This window comes from Halichoerus grypus, chromosome 11 (genome assembly GCF_964656455.1).
Source record: "Halichoerus grypus chromosome 11, mHalGry1.hap1.1, whole genome shotgun sequence".
Taxonomy (NCBI): Eukaryota; Metazoa; Chordata; class Mammalia; order Carnivora; family Phocidae; genus Halichoerus; species Halichoerus grypus.
Window position 1 is genome coordinate 4,771,708 of NC_135722.1, and position 12,902 is coordinate 4,784,609.

Below are 12,902 nucleotides of genomic sequence, written 5' to 3' on the forward strand. Positions count from 1 at the left end.
ATAATATACACCTGAACAAAGCTAAAAGGGTAGAAATCATATAAAGTATGTTCTCCAACCACAGTGGAATTAAACTAGAAATCAGGGGCTCCTGGGTGGCTCAGTTGGTTAAGCAACCAACTCTTGATTTTGGCTCAGGTCATGATCTCAGGGTCCTGGGATCCAGGCCCACATCAGGCTGCATGCTCAACAAGGAGTCTGCTTGAGATTCTCCCTCTCCTTCTGCCCCTCCCCCTACTTGCACTCTCTCTCTCATAAAAATAAATAAATCTTTAAACTAGAAATCAGTCACAAAGAGATAACTGGGAAATCCCCAATTATTTCGATATCAAATCAACACACTTCTAAATAACTCAGGAGCCAAAGAAATTGTCTTAGGAGAAATTCTAAAGCAATTTAAACAAAGGGAAGAAAACAACTTATCAAAATTTGTAGGATGCAGCAAAAGCAGTACTTTGAGGGAAATTCACAGCCCCAAATGCACACACTGGAAAAGGAGGGCAGACAGACATTTGGTCCTGGAGGCTGGATGCCACAGTGACTGTGATTTTAAAAGGATGCTGGGCAGGGACCTGGCAGGCGGGGAACCCAGTGTCCCAGGAGAAAGTGCTGAGGTCACACCTACCACCACAGGTCAGCAGGTTCTGCAGGAGCACGAGGTGGACCGGGCACGAGCACCGTGGTGTCCCGTCACCCTTGGCAATGCAGATGTGGGAGCAGCCACCGTTGTCCCGGGCACACGGGTGAGCCGCTGTGGAGACAAAAAGAGGGAGGGGGTTGGGCTCTGCCTCTCACCTCAGGACTGCAGCCTAGAGGGTGCTGGAAACAAGGGCCAGGCAAGAACTCACAAGAATGGGTGCTCCTGTGGGCCAGGCCCCTACACATCGTCCCACTTAATTCCCAGGGCAGCCTACGGGGTCTACCTCCTCTGCCGTGCATTTTACGGATAGGAAAACGGAGGCTGAAAGCACTCATATCACACACTGGCCCATCTACACCAGCTCCCACTGCGCCCACAACCAGCACCCTGCACTGCTGTCTCTCATGGTGGAGTGCACTGGGGGATGGCCCCCACATAGCCACGTCCTAATGCCTAGAATCTGTGAATGTGACTTTACTTGGAAAAAGGGGCTTCACAGATGTAATCAAGTTAAGGATCCGGAGAGGAGATCATCCTGGATTTTCTGGGTGGGCCCTAACTCCAACGACGGGTGTCCTTGTAAGGGACCCCAGGGGAGGTGAAGACGCAGACACAGGGGAGAAGTCTGTGTGATGACAGAGGCAGGGACCGGAGCCCTGTGCACGCAAGGAGCACCTGCCACCACCACAAACTAGAAGGGGCAAAGACCGTCCCCACCCACAGCCTCCAAAAGGGGTGCAGCCCCACTGCGCCCTTGATCTCAGACGTCTGGCCTCCAGCCTGTAGGACAATACACTTCCGTGGTGTTGAGTCACCCAGTTTGTGGCCATTTGTTACGGCAGCCACAGGAAGCTAATACACGTGGGGATAAACAGCAGGACAGCGAATCCCCAGGGAACTCGCAGTTTTCAATTCAATGAACCGAATTAACCAACACCTGACCTACAGGAAGAAGCCTGGGAGGGTGGCTGCCCTCCCTCAGGCGAGAGGAAATGAGAGAAAGCACGGCCCCCTGCCCCACAGAAAAACCAGGGTCCTGCCTCAACCTCGGGGATTAAGTGCGTAAAGTGACAGAGGTCATGGTTTAGAGCAGGGTCGACACGCTTTCTCTATAAACAAGAAAGTAAACAGTTTTGGCGTGACGGGCCAGACCATCTGTCACAAGTCTTCCAGCTGTCACAGGAAGGCGGCCGTGTGTGGCACATAAGCCAATGGGCGCGGCTGTGCGCCAATAAAACTTTATTCACAAAATCAGGTGATGCCCGGATGGGGCCCAGGGGCCGTGGAGCGCCAGCCGTGGTTTAGACGTGAGCTGGAGAGTTTCGTGAGTAAGCAGGTTGGGTGCCCCACGTCCCAGACCAACACGGGAGAGCTCACTCAAGGGTCCCCCACCCTCACCCTAGACACTGCACATTAGCACTCACAGCGACGCCCCCGTCTCCGACCTCATCCCTGTTAGTTCAACATTTCTGGCTCTCCCATCCCCTCAGGTCCAGGAGCTGCCGGTCGGCGTGCCAGGCTTTGTGCCAACACCAGCAGGTCTGGACGTTCGTGGGTTCAAAGTTCACCATTCTGACCACGGGCCAGCAGTTCTCAGGGCTGACACCCAGGAATCCACGGCTTCGCTGAGAATGGTGTAAGGGGCCGGGGAAACTCGGGCACTCTGACCACATCCGTCAGGTGCCTGAGCGACCTGGAAGCCGCTTACCCAGCGACTTCACTTATCCAGGACCCGGCCGAGAACCCACAAGGCCAGAAACCAGCCACCCAGCAGTCAACACAGAAGTGACCGATTCAATTCATCAGAGGTGATGCCCCCAGCTCAAGAGAGAAGCTTATCCACTGAGAACATGCCGCTTGAGCCGAGGGGGAGCCAAGGAATTAGTAGGAGTCACTCAGAGCAGGACAGGAAAGGCGATCAGAGACAGGGACTCCGGGGAGGGGAGACGTGGCCAGCGGGAGGGTGAGGGGCCCGGGTGAGGCGGGCAGGTAGGGCAGCCCCCAGGGCCTCGAAGACGGGCAGCTTGAAGGTAGCTGGACAGGACAGGGACAGCGATGGCCCTGCTCACCGCTCTGTCCTGGCAGCAACATCCGGCCGGCAGCCGGGGTGTATTTACTGAATACAGAGTGGGCAGACAGACAGACATGCACATGCTCCTATATCCATCTCTAGCCATACACAGAGGGGGTGGAGGAACAAGAGGTCCCCCAAGTGTAGGGGTCCCTCCCTCCCAGCCGTTGGGCGCATCCTAAGTCCCATTTCCCAGCCTGATCCCCTGCACAGCGGGTGCGATGAGCCACGGCATGCCCATGGTTTTGTTCCTATATGCGGCAAAGGCGTTTTGCACTTGGCAGTGAGGCTACTCATCAGTTAAGTTGGAGTTAATCAAAAGGGATACTAATTTAAAGGTGGGTCAGACTCGGATCTGTTGCTGAGTCGGAGGGGCAGTGAGGGCCGAGAGTGGCCCCCACCAACCGCCAATCCCGCAGTCCTCACCCTGGCCAGCCTCCTACTTGCTCCGAGGGATCGGTTCAGATGCCCCCGCTCCCATTGGGCACCTGCCCACAACACTCCCCCCCACCGCCCCCACATACAGAACTCCTCTAGGCTGATGTCCTCCACGGCGTGAATGCCGGTCAGGTGGGCGACTCGGCCCTGGACTCGCGTCCGCTTGTCGCCGGTGGTCTTCTCCACACGCTCGATCATCTGCTGCTGCCGGTCAATCCAATAGAGGTGCTTGCCCAGCACGGTCAGGCCCATAGGCTGCACGATGTTGGCATCCTCCAGGGTCAGGCGGTTGGCCCCTGCAAGTGGGACAAATGCCCCCCGAGTGGCGGCGGCTGACCCCCAGAGCTCAGTCCATGCTCAGCTCAAAACAGAGGGCTTGCCAGGAACCCCAGGGGATTCCGTACTCTGGCCAGGGCCAGAAGCTAGAGCGGCTTCCCTGGAAGCAGGCCGACCTGCAAGCAGCCCTCGGACAGCCCTGCTCCCATCTAGGCTGCCTCCCACTGGGCTGGCCCCTCCCCCCCACCCCACGCATGGAAGAAAAGCCCCTCTAAGCTCCTCTCCGGCCTCGGGGCATCCCAGGCTAAGAGGCAGCCCATTGTAGGGCAGCTACAAGTGTGGGTGCTGGGGGCGGAGGGGTCCCACTCCTGTCCCAGCCCACGCTGTGGGACCCTGGGCAGGTCACCCACCCTCGCGGAGACTCCTCTTCTGCCTCACCACATGGGGATCATTCAGGACCTATGTCTGGAACACTCGGCTGGGACTATATGTGGTAGACACAAAGCCCCAGCACAAGGCCCACCCGAAACAGACCCCTGACAAACGTGGCGGCTGGTACCACCATTACGGATGATGAGGGAGGCCAGCTGTCCCGCGGAAGGTCAGATCTGTGGGTTGCTGAGGGACCCAATGCCCGGGGGAGCCCCAGGGCACATACCTGACAGGTCACAGCTTTCGATGCGCTTCAGGTCCGCGTCCACCCAGAAGAGCTTGCCCAGCCTGTTGTCCACCACGAGGGCCACGGGCCGTATGAGGCCCGTGGTGAAGAGGACCTCACGCTCGGTGCCATCCAAGGCCGCTCGCTCGATCTTGGCCGCGCGGTCCTGCATGTTGGTGAAGTATAGGTACCTGCGGGAGGGGAGCAGGTAAAGGACGGCTGTCACGGCCTGCCATCTCCACGGCCAGGATGGAGCACGCAAAGCACCAGAGAGAGCAGGCCCGGATCCAGCAGGGCTGGCCCCCAAGGCTGTATGGGGTTGAATGGTGTCCCCCCACCCCAAAGAATTCATATCTACCCAGAGCTCAGAATGCAACCTTAATTGGAAACTGAGTCTTTGTAGATGCCATTAAGAATCAAGGTGAGGCCATCTGGTCAACACCTGGAGCCCCCAGAAGCTGGAAGAGAGACAAGGAAGGGTCCCCGCAGAGCCTCCCGAGGGGGCACAGCCCTGCTGACACTTAGCTTTAGACATCTGGGCCCTGGAACTGTGAAAGTTCTTTTAATCCCCCAGATGGTAGTCGTTTGTTGTGACAGGCTCAAGGACTAGCCCGCACTCTGGCTAAGTCCCCGCCTCCGTGGAGGCCAGCCTCAAGGGAGACTTGTTAGGTTGTTAAAGAGCCACCTAAAACAACTAGGCTTGTGCTCCCTGACCCTTGTGTGCTGCAGAGGCTGATATCACCATCATCCTCAGATTCTCGGATGAAGACACCGAATCCCTGAGCTTACATCACCTGCGTGAGGTTGCAAGGGCAGCAAGTGATGGGGTCAGGTTTCAACCTTGGTCTTCCCGGCCCAGGACCCGTGTTCACAGGAGCCGTGCCCAGGCGTGAGCTCCATCAAGCGGTGCCTCCACAAGTCTGAGCCCCGCCTGGTGGCAGCATTGCAGGTGCCCGAAGGTGGCTGTCGTGTGCTTGCCGCCAGGCCCCAAACCTTCGCGTGCCTAGCTTTAGTTCTGAGCTTTAGGTCATGTGGGTTTTGGTCTCCCTCTCACCCTGGTTATTCCCTTTGGGACCCTCCGAGTCTGTCTACATCTTCATGGAAGGAAGAAGCTCCCAGGAGTTGAGGCTGTGCCCAGAAAAGTGGTGAGCTCCCTATGATGGAAGGTATGCAAGTGAATAACCAGCCATCATCTGGGATGCTCTGGAAGGGATTTTTGTTTTGGGTTCAGATTTGATGGGGATGGTACAAAACCTATGAACTAAAACTTCTATCCTTTCTCTGTCTCCCTGCCAGGGTGCAGAACCCTGCACTGTGGTGCCCGCCCACCCCTCGGCCTCGCACCCTCGCTCGGCGTTGACGACGATAGCCCGGGGCTTGTCACGGTCCCCACGGAGCACCACACCCATGGCGTCTCCATTCAGCCGATGGACGTTGATGGTATTGGTGGCCTCACACGTCCAGAACAGCGTCCTGCTGTAGACGTCGATGCTGAGGTCGTGGGGCTGCCTATCTGGGTTCTGGCTCTGGCTTGGAGAGGTCAAAACGAAGGGCTGTAAAAACGAAGAGATGAGCATTGGCTACGGCCGTCACGGGAGGGCAGAGGCCTCAGTTTCTGAGTCCAGACTGCAAGTTGGGACTCCAGCCCTGTCTGGGGCCCCTTCCTGTCGGATCAGCAAAACTTCATCCTTGGGGGTAAGGGGTGCCCCTAATAAAGAATCAAAGCCACCAGAGGGTGGAGCTTAGCAAGACTCACAGGAAGGGAAACAGATGTTTCCCAAATTAAGTAGAAACCCAGAAGGTGTCCCTAAAGGACTTTTCCTTCCAAGTCTCTCCCTGCTTTTGCCAGACACCAGGAAAGAACACCTCCTGATGAGACTTTAAGGCAATCTGCACCCAGCACCTTCCTCAGCAGGGAAGCCACGGGCCATCAATTCACACTTCCCATCCTCCAAAGGACTCAACTCGACTGTCACCTGCCCTGGAAGGGATGGAAGGAACGCATTCCCACCATTCTGCCAGGCTCTGCCCTCCCCCGCCCCCCCCGCCAGCAGAGATGATGCCAACCACGGACACAGACCGCAGGGGATGGCTTGTCAACGCTGTGCTGTCAGTGGAGCACTCTATCGGAAGCAAGGCCCAGCCCGGACACACAGCGCTGGGGCCCAGGTCAGGGTGGAGAAGAGCCAAGGGAACTTCACAGACACAGAAATCGTCTGGAAGTCTCCACCGGCGGCATTTCTCTGCGTCGTCTTGTAACAGAGCCAAGATTTCACCCTGAGGACATGAGGTCTGACCCTGACCACGCCACAGAGAAAGGGAGGGTTCGGTAGCTTCTATACAAGGAGTTTTTGGAAACTGGCAGGCTGGGCCAGGCAAGGCGGTGAATGCCACATGAACGGAACGCCGGCCACATGGAGACCCCGAGTAGGTCCCGAGGCCGCCGTGAGATGGTCCTTCACGGAACGGGCCACCGAAACCTAACGTGAAAGCGGGCCGTTCTGCTACAATAAGCATTTTGAAAAGGCATACTTGTTCTGATGCATCAACTCACTGGGGCCCAGTGTCAGCCTAACACGGATTTTGCATTTGCCAAAGCACAATCTCACCCGCGAGAAACGCTGGGTGAATGCGAGGGCGGCCCACACGATCCCATACCCGCAGCGCCCTCCGCTGCCCGTGCACGCTGGGCGCGTAACCTCCCGCCCCGTCGGCTCATGCAAACCCACGAGCTGCGGCCCTCCCACCCCCATGTCCTCAGCCAACTTCAGGTCTCTTCAAGGTCATTAGGAGTTACGTCTTGAATCCTTTAACATACGCAAAAAGGTGCACCTGTACTTATGAGGTCCCTATCTTTTCTTCACCTGTCCCTGGCAAGAGTTTTGAGTGCTGTGCGCCTTGCCCCCTTCTCCCATAGCCCTGTGGTTTTGCTGCGTGATTCTGCGTGGCGTAGTGAGGTTTAGGAACGTATGTGTTGCGTTACAGCGAAACGGACTTTGCGAGTCCAATGAACTAAGAATAAATCCAGAATAACCAATACCAACTAGCCTTGCACAAAACCACTGTGGAAAGAAAGAAAAAAAAATTCCATTTCTACATATAATCATAATCTAAGGGTTTCACACTGCTCAGGATTATACCCCGGGAGGGCATAATTAGAGCCCAGATTGTTGTTGACGCAAGCCGTGCTCTGCTGGCACCCCTCTGCTAAGCCAAAGGGGATGGCAGCCTGGAAATGGCCCGGGGGAGCTCCTCGCGGAAGCGACCCCCATGTCCCCCAACAGGTACACTTGCCTGGGTCCCGTCGTCCTTGGCTCGCTTGATGTTCTGGCGCCCATCCACCCAGTAGATGAACTTGTCCAGTGGGTCATAGTCGATGGCCTTGACATTCCTCAGCCCATGCAGGGGCAGGATGAGGTCTGGGCTGTGCTGGTCGTCGGGGATCATGCGGCTGATGGCACATTTCTGGCTGAACAGCAAGAAGGTGGTGGGCGCTAGAATGGGCAAAGAGACGAGGGGGCTGCGCGTCAGCGTCTGGAGCCGAAGACGGGGTCGGCAGGGAGGGACGGCATTCTGCTTTCTCCTAAGAGGCAGATCTGCATATGTACCTACTAGATGCACTGGGGAAAACGGGAAGGACATACAGCTACTTCCTGGGGGTGGACTACGGCGGATTCTACTTTCCACGTTATGTGTGTCTCTGCTGTTTCAACATTTCGTAAGTGCGTCAACTACTTTGAAATAGATAGCATTTTTAAATTATCAAGACTTAAAACAGAAAGAGGGTAACGGTAGTAAATACCAAACTCCCAACCATAACTGTACTTAATGCTCAGATAACCGTATCATTTGCCGTATGCCCGCATGTGCTCACGTGAACTGCTGAAACTGTATGAAGTGAACTTGACACGGGAGGGGACACTTTACGGGGGCGTCAGTAAGCCAAACTGCCTGGATGCAGAAAGCGCACTGCTCAGAACGTGTAGGAGGCGATGGTTAGAGCCACTGTTAGAGAACTACAGTTGGGTGATTCGAAACTACATCACGGCCCCAGGTCTGCCAGCCACAGGGGCAGAGACTCGAGTTACAGGCATCCCCACCAGTGGGTGACTGCACCTTTGCGTTGACCCTTCAAGGTGATGGCCCTCAGGGGACGGGGACCACAGGACCAAAGGGATCCCAAGAGTAGGGAGGCCCAGGCTGGGTCGAGGACCTGCTGCTTCATCAAGACACAAATACATGGGCCAAGCCCTCACCTGAGTCAGTCCATAGGAGGATCTTTGGATGTAAAATCCACTCACAGGGGAGAGCACTCACTCACAGAGCCAGGCCTAGGCCTCCAGGTAACGCGCGGCTTACGCAGTGTACAGCCTACTCAACCATCTGTGAACACCGAGGCACCTCCGGACAAGAGGCTCCTTTGTGCCTCCGTCCCCAGAGCCAGCCTGATCGACATGGGGGAGGAGCGGGGGCACAGCGGGGCACTTACGGCTGCAGTTGCGGCTGCTGGGGTCCAGGGTGTAGTGGGAAGCACAGCCGCAGCGGTGGCCGCCCGGGATGGCGAGGCAAAGCTGCCCACACTGCCCGTTGCTGTGCATGCAATCGTTGAGGCCGTCCTGGCGGGAGGAGTGGAACACCAGGATGTCCATCACGAAGTCCAGATGGCCCTGGATGAGGGTGCGGTTCCGGCCACTGGTCTTGTCGGCCCTCTCGATGCTGTGCAGGTTCCAGTCGGTCCAGTAGATGTAATCGCTGTACTGCGTCAGGCCAAAGGGGTGCGGGAGGTCGTCAGCAATCACGACGCGCTCCTGACCTGCGTGGACACACACGGGCATGGTGTCAGCGATGCACGGCCGGGCCACAGCGCGGGGCTGACTGGTTCGAAGCTGCCTGGCAACCTGCGTCAGAGTCAAAGTGTTCCAGCGCTTTGGAAAACAAGCAGGGCTGACTGCAGCTGGAGGCCACCTACCCTGTGACCAGGCAAGTCCCCTCCTACACCGCAGTGGGGATGCACGTGCTGTCCACTCCAATGACATAGACTAAAACGTGCACAGAGCCACAGCCGGGAAACAACCCAGATGTCCACCAGTAGTAGAGTGGACGGGGGCGCCTGGGTGGCTCTCAGTCAGTGAAGCGTCTGCGTTCAGCTCAGGTCACCATCCTGGAGTCCTGGGATCGAGCCCCGTGCTGGGCTCTGCGCTCAGCGGGGAGTCCGCCTGAGATTCTCTCTCTCCCTCTGCCCCTCCCCAAGCTCGAGGGTGTGCATTCTCTCTCAAATAAATAAATCTTTAAAAAAATTAAAAAAAAAATCAATTAAAAGGGGGGGCCCAGCTGGCTTAGTCCATGGAGCATGCAACTCTTGATGGTCGTGAGTTTGAGCCCCATACTGGGAGTAGAGATTATTAAAAATCTTAAAATAAAAAAAAAAATTAATGAAAAATTTTGAGACTAGGAAAAAATTTGCCAACATGTCAATATTAATTAACATGGGGTGGTGAAAATTATGAATAATTACTTTTTTTTCCTGTGTTTCTGTGTTTTCAGAAATGTCCCACGTTGATTAGTTTACCATCAGAAACAAGCCCGTCATTACATAAAGACGTTCCCCAAGTGCGTGCATCAAACACATACTCGAGCTCGCACGCCCGGGGTCCCGCGCCAGGAGGGGCTCCCAACAACCATCCTCGGTGAGAAGTGCTTTCACTCAGTTCTGCCCACGGCAGCTGCCTGAGGAAAGCGCCGTCAGTGTCAGGGAACCGAGGCCCAGGAAGGTTAAGGAACGTGGCTGAGGTCACACGGTAAGAGGCCGGGCCAGGACCGCACCCCAACAGTGAGGCCCCCAGTGCATAAATGTTTGTGGCATTAAATGGAAAGCACGCTAGAGCAGAGTGACAGCTAGGCCCACGGCACGTGGCCACCCTCGGTCTCCAGGGCCGTGGAAGTTTCGGGGCTCGTGCTGATTTCCGCCCCTGTGCTCTTCCCTCCAGGGCAGTCAGTGAGCTTCATGATTTCAGGCAACCACCGCTGTTCAGGGATGGGTTCCTCATCAGGCACCAGCCTCTCGTAATTCACTGTGGGGCCGGCGGGGCTGTCTCAAAGACACGTTCAAACCTTGTCATTGGCCTCAGAAACCTGGACAGGAAGCGTGCGGGGCAGGTGCAACCCGCCCTGAGCAGAAACCAGGACGCCAGGGTTCCAGCCCTGGCTCTGCTCATACGATACCTGCGACAAGCCATGCAGCCGGCCTATGCCTCTGTTTTCTTACCTGTAAAATGGGCACAACCACACCCATCACGGCGGGACAACAGCGGTGATCAGAAAATCAAATTCTCTCCATCGCCTGGGGCAGCCTATCACCCGGTTACCCCCGAGAGCTAACATAACCACTCCCTTCCAGCAGTACAGAGTCTAGATTTGCATGTCCTGCCCCCACTGGTGGGTGACTTGGAACGAGGTATTTTTCTTTTTTTTTTTTTTTTACCTAGTCCCAGGATGTTGGGTGTGGCCTATGAGTGGATCTGAGAATAATGCCCAGCACACAGTAGGTGCCTGGGGTCAGATGGAGATGAAGTGTGCTAGCTCTGGAATCTGGGCAGCGCTCTGCGACCTTAGGGAAATCCTGTGACCTCCCCGGGCCTCAGTTTCCCCATCAATGAAAACCTACACCATGTTAGAGTCCCGGCACAGGGCCTAGCCCTGGCTCTTAGTAGGTGTGCAGCAAACAACTGTCCCCAGGGCCTCTGTCGACATGCCTACAGCAATGGCACTGGGGTGGAAAGGGACAAGCCCCAGAAGAAGACACAGCTGGATGAGCAGCCAGGGCTGCGTCCATACCTCCTGTGAGGCTTAAGGGCTCACAGGCCAGCGGGAATGGTGCAGTAGGGGCCGAGAGGTAGCCGGCGCCCCCGCCCAGGGATGCCCCCGCCCAGCAGGACCCCGCCTGGCCCTCACCCAGCATGTCGGACGACTCGATCATGTTGGTGTCCAGGTCGGTCCAGTAGAGACGCTGGTCAGCGTAGTCAATGGTGAGGTCGTTGGCCCGACCCACCTTGTCCACCAGCGTCATGCAGTTGGTCCCGTCCATGAAGGCCCGCACGATCCTGGGTTTCCCACCCCACTCGGTCCAGTAGATGTAGCTGGAAGACACAGGGAGGGCAGAGCGGGCTCAGGTGCGTCCGCCCTCACTGCAGGGCAGGGGGACACGACCACCGCCATCTCCTCGGCATGGCCCATTCCACCCTGGAGAAAACCACACTGATGACATCCCTCTGGGAAGCGGGCACGGGGTGACACCCTGGGAGCCCCCCACAACCCTAACATCCCTCCAGGTACTGTCACCGCGCTGCCTCCTGAATTCCCACAGCAGTTCACCTGCAGGGTGAGGGCAAACACATCCGTTTACAGACCCAGACCAGTGGCACAGAGGGGGTGACCTCGTAATAGAACTCCAGGTGGGATACTTTTGTCAGAGATGAATGCTAATTAAGCTGGACAGGACGCCAGGGTGACAGGGGAAGTCAGGATGAATGTGGGCGAATCAGGACACACGGTCCCCTTACTCAAAAGGGGCAGAAGACAAGAATCTGAGGCCAGCAGGCACTACGGGGCCAGGATCCAAACTTGGCTTTCCTGCTTCCAAAGGGTCCTCCTCCCTTCTTCTTCAGCAGCTCCACAGAAGGAACCCCTGTTCCAGAACCGTGTGCGTCTTACTTGCCCTTCGGCTAAAACCGGGCCTTTCTGCTCTGCCGTCCTGCAATCTTTCCTTCTCTAACAGTGTGCGACAGGCAGCGTTCGGGGTACACCGTACACATCACTGATGCACTGGGGGCGAGCACTGGGTCTACACCACAGAAAACTCTGGTGCAGAGGGAGACTCAACCCTGGTCCCTCTGGCCCCCGTGCCCAGGGCAGGGCCCCCAGGCTCCTGACAGGTAAAAGCAGGTGCCTTGCGAGGCAGGTGGAACCCTGCCTGGGAAGCCTGCAAGGAGCCCTTTCTGAGCGCGCTGGACTCCAAGGCCCTAAAAGCCAGCAACATGGGGCAAGAGAAGGAGCCCAGCTCTGCTCTCCCTGCTTACCTGTCCCTCAGTAAGTCACTCAGCTTCTCTGAGGCTCAGTTTCCACATCTGCAACATCAGGGACAGAGACACTTGTCCCATGGAGGCTCCCCGGATGCTGCACTGAGCTCGGGTCAAAGTGCCCAGTGCAGCATCCAATAGAGGGGCCACCCTTCCTTCCTTCTGCTCTGGGCCTCAGTTTCCCCTCTGTGAAATAAACTAGATACCTCCAGGGTCCTGCCCACCCCGGCCACCTCAAAGCTAGTGGCAGTCAGGACTGCTCTAATGAGAAGGCCAGCTGGACAGCCACCCCCCTCGGCCTACAGTCGTCACACACGGGCTGATGTAAGGAAGTGGGAGGGGGGCGGGGACACGTGAGACGAACAAAAACGGCTCTTACCCTTTGGTGGGGTCCAGGGCCAGTGACCTTGGGTTGTCCAGGTCCCTCCACACGAGGACCTGCCGGAACTGTCCATCCAACCGGGCCACTTCGATCCTATTGGTACCAGTGTCCGCCCAATAGAGGTTCTTGCCCACCCAGTCGACGGCCATGCCTTCCGGGTAGTCGAGGCCAAACTCGATCACGTGCTCCACGGAGCTCCCGTTCATGAAGGCTCGGCTGATGGTCTGGGAACGGGGAGGAGGCAAGGGCCATGGTTAGGAACCAGCCTTTCTGCAGACCTCTAACCATGAGATGGATGCTTGGCCACCGGAGCAACTACTGACCACAGCTTTTGCCCAATCGCCCACATACAAAGGTTTTTC

The 12,902-nt window shown here is 56.8% G+C and overlaps 1 protein-coding gene across 4 annotated transcripts in view; it reads right to left on the reverse strand.

The window, feature by feature from the left end:
* Positions 1–12,902, reverse strand: part of LRP5 (LDL receptor related protein 5) — a 96,939-nt gene that overhangs the window by 14,217 nt on the left and 69,820 nt on the right. For all 4 annotated transcript variants that reach the window (XM_036105435.2, XM_036105434.2, XM_078057705.1 and 1 more), the window contains 8 exons: positions 12,538–12,764; positions 11,035–11,219; positions 8,573–8,896; positions 7,378–7,577; positions 5,428–5,636; positions 4,084–4,274; positions 3,236–3,445; positions 626–751 (listed from right to left, as the gene is read on the reverse strand). In XM_036105435.2, the coding sequence (XP_035961328.2) occupies positions 626–751; positions 3,236–3,445; positions 4,084–4,274; positions 5,428–5,636; positions 7,378–7,577; positions 8,573–8,896; positions 11,035–11,219; positions 12,538–12,764 (1,672 nt within the window). The remainder of the gene's footprint in view (positions 1–625; positions 752–3,235; positions 3,446–4,083; positions 4,275–5,427; positions 5,637–7,377; positions 7,578–8,572; positions 8,897–11,034; positions 11,220–12,537; positions 12,765–12,902) is intronic.